The 15,273-nt window shown below is 39.3% G+C and overlaps 1 protein-coding gene across 1 annotated transcript in view; it reads left to right on the top strand.

Moving 5' to 3' along the window:
* LOC146469702 (serine/threonine kinase-like domain-containing protein STKLD1) overlaps positions 1-11,710 on the top strand; it is a 32,667-nt gene extending 20,957 nt beyond the window's left edge. The window contains exons 24-28 of the mRNA XM_085123005.1: positions 6,804-6,861; positions 7,915-7,975; positions 8,204-8,271; positions 9,121-9,209; positions 10,364-11,710. Of these exons, the coding sequence (XP_084979131.1) occupies positions 6,804-6,861; positions 7,915-7,975; positions 8,204-8,271; positions 9,121-9,209; positions 10,364-10,474 (387 nt within the window). The 3' untranslated portion in view covers positions 10,475-11,710. The remainder of the gene's footprint in view (positions 1-6,803; positions 6,862-7,914; positions 7,976-8,203; positions 8,272-9,120; positions 9,210-10,363) is intronic.
* Positions 11,711-15,273: the final 3,563 nt, after the last annotated feature.

Below are 15,273 nucleotides of genomic sequence, written 5' to 3'. Positions count from 1 at the left end.
GCACGGCAAGTGAATTCCACAATACACTCATAATGTGTTACAGTCTCGCAAATACTGCACCCTTATACTTAGTTCCAGACTCTCACAATAAATGAAGGTTCAGTTAATTCTGGGAGTTAGGACTTCGGCTGAAAAAGATACTTTCCTTAGTGTATAACACAGCTTAATGGGGACTTTAGGGAACTTACGCAACGACAACTCCGCAAAACAATAGGCTAAATGAGCAAAAACAATCTCTCTGCACGTCCTCTGCAAAACAACAATTTGAAATGTCCAAATTCAAGGTTTTGTGAAGAAGGTGAGCATAAGCCTGCGTGTCACTCTACCCGATTTGGTTTCTGGTTAGTTCGCCGTTTTTTCACAAGTTGAGTGTGTTGAGATATTCTCAAAGTAACACAAATAAAATAAAGGAATATTTTCAAGTGACTTTTTTCGTTGCTGTCGCCGTTGTCGTTGTATAAGTTCACTTTAAAGAAACTACGACGGCAACGGCAACGAAAACGTCACTTGAAAATTTAAGTTCGTGTTACTTGTTCTACTTCGCTATTATTCCAATTCGTTCAACTTCTACAATGTGGCCGAACTATCCAGAACAGAACAGGTGAGAACGCCGTTCAAGTTGAGAGAGTGAATGAAAAATTTACCATCATATGCTCACGTTCTCCACAAAGCATCCGTTTGGTCATTCCCGTTGTTGTTTGGCCGGGTCCGGTGAACAAGTGTTACAAACTTAAAAATGCACGTACAGGGCTTTTGGTTTTTTCATTAAATTCTGTTGTTTTGCGACGTTCTCGTTCTGTCGCCGAAGTAGCTTCTTAAAAGGCAATGTCCCTAAAAGCGTTCCACTCGATTTCAGACTCGAAAACACTTTTGCCTTATATTTATATCATCAATACCACTATCCATCCTTATAACGAAAATGCAGTTAGAATGAAGAAATAGTTTATTTTACTGCCATTATCAGCATTTCATCTCTGAACGACCGTTACCGGCTAAAATATGCAAATTTTAGACGCTGTTATTCAGGTTTTTAACGATCGTTAAAAGCTACTGCGGGCCGTTAAAACCTAGACCATTTGTACTCATTTGGAAGTATATTGCTTCTTCTTACTGTTCCAATACGATTTAGCCGTATTTCTCTGTAATCAGCAAAAACAGGTTATCGTTATTCTAGTAATTCAATTAAGTAAGCAAACTGTACCAAAATATGCCTCAGAAATTTCACAAAATTCTTAAAAGTGGCACCTAACCTAGACTTAAAAACATGTTTTAGTTAAAGATAAAGAGGTATTCTATCAATTTATGCAATAAAACTTGTGGCAAAACGCGATTCAGGATTAAAGTTTTCGATTGAAATTTGCACTGATTGATGCTGAATTTCGACTCAAATATGCAGAATTCGCGTTGCGTGACACCGGCTGCTTCGACGGGAAATTTCTCCAAATTCTTGCCGCCCGGAAGTAAAATATGATTTTTTAACCGAAAAAAATTATTTTTCTTCGTCTTCTTCCTTTTTTAATAAATAGATCTTCAGAAATATAATTATTCCTAAAAGTTCAGCAGCCAAACCGTAATTTTTATTTACTAAATAAATAGTTTTAACGCTTTCATTGGAGGCATAGTCACAGGCGAGACTTTAGAAAGGTCATCGCATTTGCTTGTTGTAATATTTTGTTATAATTATTGATATTATTAAACTTAATAATAATAAAAAATGCCATTAGGCAACTTTTTTGGTACTTTATTTACAGGAAAACTGAACGGAAGTGTAGACCATTAAGTTTACTTACCTTTGCCACTAACCTTTGTTAGTCTCGCCCTTCCAAACGTGCTTTATTCGACATACAACAGTTGCCTTTTTAGGGAACATTTTTTTTACCGATAAAATTGAGTATTCACATTTTACAGTGGGCAAGTCCTTCACGTATTGACCTTTACGCTGTATGGGACGAGAGTACACGGTAGTCCTTAAAGATACACTGTAAGTTGTGAAAACGAGGATTGGACTCCAAAAGCCGAGGAATCGAAAACCAGAATAGGGTGTCTATTCACGTCTAGTCCACATTTTAATCACATGTTTATGAATTCCCATCACGACTAAACTGATTGCTATTTTTGCTTGAAAACGGTGAAATGTGTACAGTCAATGTCTAGATACCTTAACTTAAGCAACTTTAGTAATAGTAGGCCATATAGTACATTATTATTAAGGCGTGATGAATCAACCAACCACTAATCGCCAATATAATAGGCCGTGCTACACGTTGTCAGCAGCTTAAGTTCGATATATGAAAATTCTAGCATCAGTCATAATGGTCATATTTCAGTCTGTATTTGGTTTGTTATTCTATGTGCTTTCTCTTCTGGGAATTCCGAGACAGAATGGATAGTTGAAGATCGAGCCTTGAATTCTAGTTGGAATTTTGATTTCTCGAACTTTGGTTATTCCTTGATGAAGAGTGTGTTAAGTGAGCTCGACAGTGTTCGATTGGCGGGTTTATAAGAAAACAATTAGATTATTTAAACATTTTATCGAATTAAGCGTGTTTGTTTCGTGTTATCGGGTAAAAGTCACATAACAAATACGAAAAAACTCAACATGCCAAAGAATTTTTGGAAAAAAAATTAACAAAGACTTGCACAATAAAAGCTTAATTGATTCAGTTACAAGAAGAAATATTGTTGTCCCTTTTGCCTGATAAAAGGGACAGTAGACTCTATTCAGCAGTTGCATTCTTGGATAACCTCCGTTAACAACCTAATAACGTCTGCCTTTCTATCTTTTGCTCGGAAAGGTACTTCAAAGTGCCGAAGAATAGTCTTAAGCATTGCAACATTGAAGGCCTGTAGCTTTCCTTCCTTGTGATTGGAAAATGACATCTTAAGTAAACCGACCTATGTTATGGACGCAATATTGCGTCACCCTTGATGAAGTACTGCCTCTATTTAAAACCCCACCCCACCCCCCGCCCCCCGTGAAAGCAAGAAAACACAACCCGAACATGACACTCTTCCTAAAACAGTGTGGGAAACTTATTTTTGTGCCTAGCACTGTTTTGTAGTTCGGAACGGCGAAAGTTAGCAAGCCCATTCTTTCCGCCAAAAGTAACCAATTTTTTTTTTATAAATCCATGAGGATTTTTAAGTAAACGTTGCCCTCAAAATAATCGCATTCCGCAAATGAGCGCAGCAGTTGAGTCGCAAAATCGGAATGATATATGCCGAAGCGCGTAATTTAGTAAACCCGGTGTGTACCTTTGGTCCCGAACGGGCCAAATGCGGATCTTTCAGAAAAGTGTTTAGATATCCCAAGACCTTTAAGGGGTTTGTTCAGAGGTCAATTTTTTACATCATTAACACGGAGAATGGAGGCGTCTACAAGGAGAGGTAGAAAGCCGCCAACAACGATCGTTTACCTGTTTCTTAAGCCGTAAGCTGCAGCACTGTGATGCGGATCGCATTCTTCTTCCTTATCAGGATCTAACTTAAGGTGGGGGTTCACCTAAAAGCCATTTTCACGCCGCTTAAAATCGGTCAAATGAAAATATCTTGTTTGCATTTCAAGCAATACAAAAACCCTCCATTCATAGCACAAATTAATGATTTGGGGTGTTTTATGAATTTTTGGGTGATTTTTAGGTATATTTGGAAGGAAATAATTTTTCTTGAAGGATTGGTAAAATTAAAAGAAATAAGGAATGTTGAAGATTTAGTGAAGTTTTAAAATTAGAATTTGTAGTTAATAATTAATAGACGGATACCCAGTTAGTCCACTAGCAACCTGGGGTGCTCTTGCGTGGTTGTCGACTGTCTGTTAGTGTTCCAAAAATCATTTTCTTTCTTCTATCCATTCTTAAAACTCTTCAAATTTCACTCAAATTCAGGTAGAGCCCCACCTTAAGCCATTTCCTACTTTTGTCTATCTCTTCCTTATGTTTGCTTCTACACTTCCCACATATTGCTGAATAGAAAAGATTGAGTGAACTACTGAGTTCATCATGATCTTGCAATTTTTATGACAACAGTAACGATTACAGTACTTCGTCATCATCATCGTCGTCGTCATTATCATTATCATCAAAATTTTTTCCTTTTCCCTTTGTCTTCTCAAAGAAGATAAACACTCATCTCGATATCTTGATAAAGAATTAAGTAATTAAATTACCGTAAAATTCCGAAAATAAGCCTCTCCGTGTATAATTAAGCCCCGCCAAATATAAGCCCCCCGGAACTTGTACTTGGAAAATTGCCCTTAAATACAAAGTAAATCAAAGCAAAAACGGTAAATGTACTTCTATAGCTAGCCCAATCGATTTTGACACCCAAATTTTCCTCCGTATATAAGCCCCTCCAAAAATAAGCTTTGAAAAATATAAGCCCCGGGGCTTATTTTCGGAATTTTACGGTATTGCTGGTTTGCACGTGACGTCACGGCGGCCATGTTGGTGGTCAAGAATAAAAGCATTTCTCTCCTCTGGGAACTAAAATCTATTTTCATGTAAATTCTTCGAGGAAATATTCTTTCGTTTTGACCCCCACCATGGCCTCCTCGTCACGTGGTATTTTTAATTCTTACGTGATCCTATTCCCACGGTGACTTTGAAAACCGACTGTGTGTTCTTCGCAGTCTCCTAACCAATTACATGCCTTTTGTTACAAAGTTTTTTTCTTGGTCCACTATGCGATGGATACTGGCAAGAACGAGGTGGCCGCCAAAATTTTCCGAGTTTATGCCGATCTTGTGGGCAAATTACCATCTGTTGTATTTGATCTTTCGTAAGGTCAAAATGACCGGCCCTTGACAGTATTAGTTGCGCTTCACTGAGTCCAGACTTTGATAGATGACAGGTTTCAAGCTGAGTCGTAATTGTGTCCTGACATTCATCTACTTTAACCATTTGGGACAAATTGCGCGAACTTCCACACGCTATTTTCTTAATTTGCCTAAAGCTGCACGATTCGAGATTCATGTTGAAGTTGTGGTATCAGCGCTGTAATATTTGCGCGTGCCAACTTCGCTGCCAACTGGCTGTGTAAGTGGAGTAGCGTTGGATCCCGGACTGTGGACCAAGGAGCGTGTGCAATATAGCTGACCATTCTCAATAGAAGAAACAGACAGTGACAGGACGAAACCATCTTATTGAAATTTCATTAGGAAAGGTCTTTAAATTAGGTAAAGATGTGTGCTCCTGTGAAGTGATAATTAAATAAAGCAAAACTATTTATTCGCGGTCCGCATTCCAGTTCTTGTAGTCCTTGTCCAAACGTTTCTGACTTGTTCGCGAATATTTAATAACGCTGTGGGAGATTTACTTTTTTAACATCTAACGTTCATTTTTAAAATGTGATGGAGATAAAGTCGTATCAAATACTGGGTAATGCAGCTGCTTCACACTGGACCACATTTTAAAGTAAAAGAGGTTTGCTTCTGAAAAGAAATTTGAAATCTGCATCTTGACAATTTAAAGAACACTGCACTTTAACACAAATGTTGGGATTTATCAAGCTTAAAACTTACGTACACTTGTGGAATTTTGGAACAACAGGTATCATTGAAGAAGGAAGAACTAGAGAGATAAAGTTTTTGGTTGGAAAATAGAAGACGTGGCAAATATTTGAATAACTGGACGAGAAATTTTTCTGTCACTGAAGCAGCCTGTGTCACGCAATGAAAATTCAGCATCAATATGCAAATTTCAATCGAAAACTTTAATCCTGAATCGCGTTGTGCCACAAGTTTTATTGCATAAATTGATAGAATACCTCTTTATCTTTAACCAAAACATGTTTTTAAGTCTAGGTTAGCTGCCACTTTTAAGAATTTTGTGAAATTTCCGAGGCATATTTTGGTGCAGTTTGCTTACTTAATTGAATTACTAGAATAACGATAACCTGTTTTTGCTGATTACAGAGAAATACGGCTAAATCGTATTGGAACAGTAAGAAGAAGCAATATACTTCCAAATGAGTACAAATGGTCTAGGTTTTAACGGCCCGCAGTAGCTTTTAACGATCGTTAAAAACCTGAATAACAGCGTCTAAAATTTGCATATTTTAGCCGGTAACGGTCGTTCAGAGATGAAATGCTGATAATGGCAGTAAAATAAACTATTTCCTCGTTCTAACTGCATTTTCGTTATAAGGATGGATAGTGGTATTGATGATATAAATATGAGGCAAAAGTGTTTTCGAGTCTGAAATCGAGTGGAACGCTTTTAGGGACATTGCCTTTTAAACTCCCTAATTCCCAGGGCTATGCGCGCTTATCGAGCGAACCGAGTTAATGTGGGAGCCTTGGAGCCGAACGCGATAAGCTGCGATAGCGCGAGGCGTCCCGGATGCTTAATCGCGGTTCAACGTAAGAAATAAGAAAAATCCGAGATATTTTTTTTGTTTGTGAGTCTGTGAGTTTCTAAATCATTTCACGATTTACCAAAAATGTTTCAAGTCTTTATGAGGAGACTGTTTGGTGGTGTGTTTTTGTTTTCTGTTTAAATTTGTGACATGTGGAAGACGAATTCACGTAATGTTTCCTGAAACTTTTTTAGGCCGAGCAAATCGTCAAATGATTTAGTCAACTCACAGACTTACCAAAAACTTCTCAGCTCTGTGCTCTCAAAATGGAAACCTTCTCTTTAAGGGACTTTCTTATTTTTTACGTTCGATCGCGGTCAACCCGGACGCGATCAGCTCAACGAGTGACGTCACATTGTACTGCACGCTAATGGTGACTTGGGACAAGGTGTAATCTATAGCTCCAGATAGCCATCTGCTTATACACTATTCGTTTTGTTATTTTGTAGGAAACAAAGGTCATAAAGAATGCTTGTATGGCACTGGCAAGTATTGTGGAGGCTCGAGGTGAGCTGGTGAAGTTAAGGACGGTGCCTGCTCATAAAGAAGTATTTTTGTTTGGTTTATGACTATGCTGGGAAAGCAGATCTTAGCAAAGGTTATTGAAATCCAAAAAGAAATTTGGAGGTAACCACGCATTTTTTAGAGATAATTTCGCAACAATTATTCTAAAAAAACAGTAAAATACAAAGAAATGTATGGCGTTTTGTTCAAAATTGAAGCTTTTTTATCTCTGAAAAATGCATGGTTAACCCCAATTTTTTTTTTGCATACCAAGAGCACTTGCTAAGTTCTGCTTTCTCTGCATAGTTTTAAACCGCGCAAAAATATCCCTGTATTAGCAGGCACCACCCATAGCAAACCGAGTATCTCGAGGTGCGCAGAACGTATGCGCAGTAACAAAAGTAGGCACCGTCCTTAATCAATTGTGAAGTATACTGGTGTTACTTAATTTCCCACGTTTCCTTAAAAGAGAATACGCTATTTTTAGTAATACTTTGAAAATTACACCAAAACAAACCTAAAAATAACAGCCCAGTTTTGTTAAAAGTTATACTTTACTATACTAGGATGGCCGACTATGCCATGCTATGCTATGCTATGCTATGCTATGCTATGCTATGCTATGCTATGCCATGCTATGCTATGGTATGCTATGCTATGCTATGCCGCCTATGCTATGCTGTGCCGGCTATGCCATGCTATGCTATGCTGTTATTATTACCAAGTACACTTAGTTTTTCAAGCTGAAAAATCTATGCTAAAATTGCTGTAAACGTCTAAAAGGATTATTCAAGCATTTACTAGAAGTCTCTTTTCCTTTTGGAGTTGTGTGAGCGGTTTGCTGCTGAGAGAGGGTTCGTATTCACAAGTTTACAATAATTTTATCAAAACTTCAGCAAAATCCCCTTTAACTTTTACAATTATATATAATTATGATTATTACTATTAATTATCACTACCAGAAGTGAGGTGATGTCTGATCGTATGCTTGGTCGCATTTAAAAAGTACAGTAATCCAAAGTTTGTACTGAATATTTTCATTTGACATTTTTTCAGAGGTCTGTGCATACCAGTTGCTCAAGGTTGAAGGAATAGAAAGTATTATAGCGGCATACAAGTAAGCTTACTCTCATTTGCTCGCTATTCACCGAAGATTTACTTTGCTGTCGTGCAACACATCGCCGCAACAGAAACGATGCGAGACATGTTCATTTCACAGCAATGTACGCCACTAGGCAATTTTTCATGCAACTTTTGTTGCCGCAAAATTACGAGACACGTTGCAAAAAAAAAAACCTGGTGTAAGGGCGCCTCAAGTATCTTCATTTTCTCTCTTTTGTTTTAGTAACATGAAAGACAATGACGAGGTCGTAGAGAATATTTGCATCCTCTTCTCTGAGCTTGTAGAATACGGTAGGTAGAGATGGAAAATTCCCTTGTAACTTCCAGTTTGTAAATATGAAATACACCTACCTTGAACATATAATGAATGTAACCTTTACTGTTGTCTGGCCTCTCGATTTCTGTGGAACGCGTGAAGTCGCGGATTCGAATTCCGACCGGACAACCAAGAATAACTGGTGAATACTGGCCGTCCTTAACACCTTGTTTTAGCTCAAATGATGGCGTTACTGGACGGTGATAAGTCGTTGCCTTGTCTCCCAAACGAACTTATTTGGGACGTTAAAAAACTATATCGCTTTTCGAAAACAGTAGGGACTAAGGCGAGGTAGTTCCCGATGTTTGAGATCTGGCCTTTGATTCTTGGGCAACCTCCTGCCCAGGGTAATCCGCGTTGTGGCCCCGTCGGGGATTGCACTGGGTACGAGGTTGATAAATGGGCTGTTTAAACGCGGCCAAACGAGAGCTCAAAGGTGATAAGTTTTTGTGAGTCTGTAGATTTACTAAATCATATTACGATTTATTTATAAACGGTTCAGGAAACATGTCACACAGTCAAACAGAAAGCAAAGACACACTGTGCCGACCAGTCTCCATATACTTCATTTTACACTTGAACCTTTTTTAGTAAATCGTAAAATTATGTAGTAAACTCAGACTCGCACAAAACGCATGATCTTTGAGGTCGCAAAGTAAATAACCTTGTATTTAATTGACTTTTTACGGAATTTTTACATTTGACCGCGGTGAACTTGGGCTCGCAATATTGGTCACCTCGCTTGTGACCCTGAGTGCCTCTGCCTAATAAAACGCGTGAAAGAAAACTTATTTCCTTTTTCTTTTTAATTTTCTTGTCACCAGAGGACATCAAGGATGAAATGAAACTAAATGCAAACATTACCAAAATGCTCTCTGAAGCCAAAACAAAGTTCTCAGATGAGGAACACGAGGTAAGCACGTGACTTCTTATAAAACTTACTGCTGGTGCTTCATTTGTACAGAAGATAAAATCCTTTCTTATAATGGTCACAAGACTCAGAGTGGAGTCTAATTCGGCCTGTTGTCTCTGGTTAACAAAATAGGACCACCGCGTAGCGAGAGTAGTACGATTTGTTTAATCACGAGTGTGATTACATACCGAAGTGGACTACACGGAGTCCTGTGGCCAACCATGGCTGTTTATAGCCAATCAGATTCGAGAATTTTGTTATACTTACGATTAGCGCAGGTTTTTTTGTGCGGGACTCTTATGCAGAAGATCAAATTAAATTGAGAATGATGTATTATTCAGTGAGTGACAAAGGCATACTCGGAAAAAGGAAATCCACGTGCTTCTATCAGGAATCGAACGTAGGGCCTTCTGATTACTAGTTCGGATGCTCTACCACTGAGCTACAGGAGACTCGTGGGAGCTGAGGCCATTAAACTAGGTTCATGGAACAAACATCCTGCATACTGCAAGGATTTGTTGTAGTCTGTTGTCAGTGGTGAGCGAACTGAGTTATGATAACAGACTGAGCGTAGTACAAACGGAGTAATAATTAATCGGGTGATTTAGAATCACAAAATTAGACAACGATCATTCTTATATGGAAAGTTTTGGCTCCGGAAAGTAGACAGGTTTCCTACTAATTAAGCCTCGTAGGAAAGAACCTCATTGATTTCAATGACCGTAGCACTTTTCTTTAGATTAGTTCGAGTACAAATACGAAGACGAGATTTGACTTCAACTTTTTTGCGTAGTACTAAGATGAGATATCCCAGGGAGTTTGTTTTTAATGATAATACCTAAGCCCTTCTGTGATTTGAAAAAAGACCAGATCACCGACGTTTGGAGTACTTGTTTTCGCCGCTACGACGTTCTCACAAAATGTCGTAGTGAAATGGCGACGGCTATCTCGTTTTCCCGCCAAAATGGCACTGGTTCACTCGCGCTCGCTCTTTGTCTATTGAGAAAACTTGTAGTCGTACTCGTGCTCGCACTAGAATTTTTAAAGGTCTTTAGTATGTTTGTTCAGGCAGTGATATTGTAAGGAAAAATGGATGCTGGTTGCTATTGTGGATTAAACAGTCAAATGGTTGAAACTTTATAATCACTCCGCAGGACCTACTTACGGCTGCAGCAAGCGCCTTAGCCATGCTTGGAGGTGGCCAGCGGTCTGGACGGCGCAACAGTTCAGCACGGTCCCGACCAAGAAGTGCAGCGAGGAAATGAGAATAGTTACCATGATTACAATCGGAGGATAATGCCAGCTCAGTGTAATTAGAGCGGTTTTTTTTGATTGACCGTCAATGTAAATGATGTCTTACCCGATCCCCGATTTTTCTTTGCTAAACTCGTGCAACGTGCTCTAACCAATCAGAGCAAACAATCCGCCTCTTTACCAATCTGGAGTTAATGTACGTTTTCCCGCGTTCGGCACCGATCGCGTGATCTCCTACGCTTGGCTGCCTTTTGCCGGGCTTGGCACTAGTTGCTTCCTTTTCCCGCGCGTAACACTGGTTGCTTGCTTTACCGCGCTTCCTACCGGTCGCATTTTTTCCCGCGTTCGGCACCGATCGCATGTTTCTTTCCCGCGCTTGGCACTAGTGCTTGCTTTCCCGCGCTTTACTTTGGCTGCAGCTTTATTTGCTTCGATTTCTGATTGGTCCACTACATTTATTACCACCGGATGTAATCACTAAATTGATTTTCGTTTCCACGACAGTCGATCGAAAATCGCTCTAATTATAGTCGATAAAGTGCGATGGGGCTAGTGTGAAGATGATTTGCTTCCTCTCAACAAATCAAACCATGGACATGCAGTAATGGAGACACTGCACGATGTCGGTGTCAACCGGTGGGGGTGGGGGTGGAGGCACTCTTGGAATTGACCGACGGCCGTGAAAGCACAACCGCTCTAGAAAGGCAACCGTGGATTATTTAGTTATGCGGCAAAGACTATTTTGTTGCATATTTCTTTCAGATCGCTAGGTGGAATAATAGACTACCAAGTTGTAAAATGATTATCATAGTAATTGGTTGTAATAATTGAAGTGTCGCGCATGTAAATATAAATGTTAAGCTGTTAACCCATTTTATAAGGAGTAAGCAATGTATAGTTTTGTATCGGAAGAATTATCAGCACCAAGCAACCGCAAACTACAGTGAAAAAAAAAAAAAAAAAAAGAATGTAAAGAGGGTGCATGATAGCACTTCTAAATGTTCTTCTTTTTGTAGTTTCAAAACTGAACTGTACTGATCAAATTTAACCGTGAATGGTACTTTTCCACAGCTTGTACAGCAAGCCAGACCTCTTTTATCGCCAAAACAAACATTGTTGAACAGCGCATGATAGTAGAAGGGTCCTAGATAGAAACAATACTAAATGATTAGACTATTTTTTGGATGTAGGATAACTTTTTATATGCTGTAAAAAACCATGATGGCAATAAATTCGAATGCATTAAATCTTGGTAGTTTGTCTTTGATGATACCGCATCAATCTCATCCGACACATTTTCCGGATTAGATGGCATATTTACTCTCTGTATATATATTCCGCAGTGCCTCCTTCGTAAAATAAGAAAGGAAATGGGAAGGAAAATGGAAATTGAGTAAAAAAGGGGCGCTGGGGACGACGGGATAAGCCATCATTCCCCGCGCTCCTCGTTATTTCACTCTCCCCAGCCCCTTAGAGTGAAAAGGCTTCTGCGGAGAAGAGAGAGAGATTTACTCGAACTAAATTCCCCTCAATATCTGTCGGAAGGCCTTGATAAGAAGGAGACCAGTGGGGCATTTAGAGAACGTGTTAATAAACAAATTTATGGCCATGTACGCACTACAAAACTTGCACAGATCCGAGATACAGTTTGAATGCGTATAGCTCTGTAATCGGACGAAATTTGCGCGACAAACACCATGTATATATGGCTATATAGGACTGGTGTGGATCAAACAGTGCCTGCTTCTTTAGCGCAGGTACAAACCTTCCACCATTAAAAGTCTTCACGGTGTGAACTGAGGTGCAAAGGGGCAAGTTATTTTATTTTTTCTTGGATCCAAAACTGATCCGGTACAACGTGAACTTGGCTATGTTTTAGCCGACGCCCCTCGAAGGAACTTATCTTTTTTTCAGGACATCAAGCAAGTTATTTGCCATCTCGGGAAACTCCAGGGATTAGGAGTGCCTTGTGAGAGAACGAAGGTTTAGAGGAGTCCTGGGTGAGAGAGACTATCTCTCACTATCGCCCTGGCCCCTTTTAATAATTCTCTTTTTGAGCCTCGGTTTCGATCATGGTGGAAGGCTGTTCCCGCTTATGGCTCGCTCGGATGCCGAGAAAAAGACTTCTCACTGCGGGACAAAATATCACGTGGTACAAAATCGGGTGTTTGGTTTTAGACGATATACATCCTCAGTTTGAATATTTATTGACAGGCAAATTCACAATTTCAGTCAAACGTTTAATGTAGTTTAATTCAGGACATTCACTATCTATCAAATTCTGTTCTACCATCCTGAACAACAGTGGTCTAGAACATCTCTACCTCGAACAGAAAGGTTACGTTGCTAACGGTCGCGTTCGTTTAAATAGTAATTGCATGGTGAGTAGCGAACAGACTGCCCCTTTGAACGGGCTTGGCACCGAGTATGCGCAGTAGCACTTAAACTAGTAGCCAAGGATACAGGTGAGTTTGAGCACATTGTCTTGCTTACTATTGTTGGGCAGATACATCCAAACAAACATGCGCGTGATTGCAAACAAAAAAATTATATTCTTTTATTACTTCTAGGAAAATATACGAGGATAAATGAAATCCTTTACGTTAAATTTCAGTTGTCCGTGCTTTATTTTTATACAACCTTCTTCTCGCTTTGTTCCGACCAGTCACCATCTTGTAAAGCAACGCTCAGAAACCCTGGAGACGAGTATGGATTAGAACATTAATAGCCTCAGAGCATGGACCGAATTAACTTTCGCATGTTTTTCATGAGTGGAAAGGCTTTAGGAAAAGAAATTTAAGCAAACGGAACTCTACTGAATTAAATTTTCTACGACTTCTTAATCGTTGTCCTTCCATGTCGGTTGTTTGGCCCTCGCTTACTAAATTCTCAATGTCTCCTTCTCTAGCTTTCTTCCTCTCTCCTTTTTCTGTGTCGTAAAACGTCTGTGGTGACGATACAGACACTTGTGATTGTGTATCAGGAATTTCTTCCAATGTTTCAGAACAGCACTGGTCGACGCCGCGAACTTCCGTTTCCTTTTTTGGGGTATTGTTCCTTTCCATTTCCTTCGATAATCTAAAGGTTTTCGTCGGTGTCTGTCGGTTTTGTTGAAAATCGGTCAGGAGAAGAAAATGACACAAAATGTTTTCCCATGATGTGTCGGATTTCTTCTCTTTACGAGCAAACACTTGTTGTAAGCGAGTGATCTCTCGGTAGAAGTCCCTCATGCGTAGTAATTCTTGGTGAAAATTCTGACGCTGCTTTCGGTATTCTAGGTTGGGAATAGTTTTTTCAAGCCCTTGAATGACTAGCTCGAGATCAGCTTTCTCAAGATCCAGTACTCCCAATTGCACTGCATAACAAACAGTATTTTTAAACTTGTCTCTTAAACCTTTGGAGCAAAACGTGTATTTATAAAGATAGTAATCTACTCGCAGAACACTGTTGTTTGCAATAACGACATGAGATGCCATTGTTTCTGCTTCACCTTCAGATGTATTTTCAAGTAGTTCATTTACATCTGCCAATGCCATTTTAATTAAGCCATCAACAAACTCAGTGCGAAACGCTTCACTTAGGCACTTTTCGATTTCTGCAACAGTTGTCCTCTCTGTTGCAATCAAATGCTTTTCTAACGTTCCGACCACTGTCGCTACTGGAAACCATTTATCTTCAATGGCCGCGACTCTCATTTTGTTTGTCTCTGTTTCAATTTTAGTGGCCAACATTTGTTGAATTAGCTGGAGTTGGTCAATCGTTTCTTCTTTGTTATTGTTTTCTGACTGTTCCGTACCTTTGGTAAAGCTGCTGATCGTTTGTCCCATCAGTCTTCCGTGTTTTCCGTTCTCTTGCTGGGCCGGTTGCTTCTGAAAGTAATAACCTTAAAATCACGATAATATGAAATTAAACTCCTTTTGCTGATGAAGTTTGACACATGTTTGAAGATTTGTTGTCATTAACATTGACTGGAAAGTAATTAATTTACGATTCAAGTATCGCAGCATTTCCCGAGCACACAAAAAAATCGATCGTAGTTTTACCTTCACATAGGGAACCTTTTCCTCATAAAAATCCTGATAGTTTCGCAATTACGCAACTGTTATGACGCTCAAATATGACCAAATATACGTACACGGGTTTTTTTTTTAGCCGTACGTCCAGGACTCAGGACACTTCCGGCACCGGGGGCTCCACAGAAAAAAACTTTCGGGTCTCCAGGGCTTCTAAACCCTCCCCTTCCCACCCCCACTACCTCCTTTGAGACCCTGTCAAAAAAATTAAAATTTCAAATCTCCGGGGAGTGGATGGTAACAATAAGAAGTCAACTCAAAATCAATGTTACGATACATTAAATTGAATACCTGTAATGTTCTCCTTTGTTCACCAACGTCTCTTCGTCATGAAAATTTGGAGTGTTCAATTCACACGCCGGAAGTCATAGAGTCAATCTTCAAACCTCTGGTAGTGCGAGATGTTTTCTTCGACAGCCTCACCATTTTAGTCAAACTTTTATCTCGAAATCAACAACCATACAAAGTTAAGCAGAAAAATAAGATCCATTAGCGAAAACCAGATGTGTGATCACAGCTAACAGGAAAATTTGTGGCTTTATCTATTAAAATAAAACTGTCAACTAGGTACTTATGAAACCACAAATATGAGTAGCAGTAATCTTGTTAACAAGTACCTATTGTCACTCGATGAAAACAGCGGAAGGTACTTTACATTATTAAGTAGGAAAACAAAACACTTCATAATGTTTTGAAGTCTCTTCAGGGCCGCTCATTTGTTATAATATAATCTTACA

The sequence above is a fragment of the Pavona decussata genome, unplaced genomic scaffold (assembly GCF_977016875.1).
Source record: "Pavona decussata unplaced genomic scaffold, jaPavDecu1.1 SCAFFOLD_120, whole genome shotgun sequence".
NCBI classification, from domain to species: Eukaryota; Metazoa; Cnidaria; class Anthozoa; order Scleractinia; family Agariciidae; genus Pavona; species Pavona decussata.
Note: the sequence above shows the minus strand (reverse complement) of the source record. Positions and strands in the feature narration are given on the sequence as shown.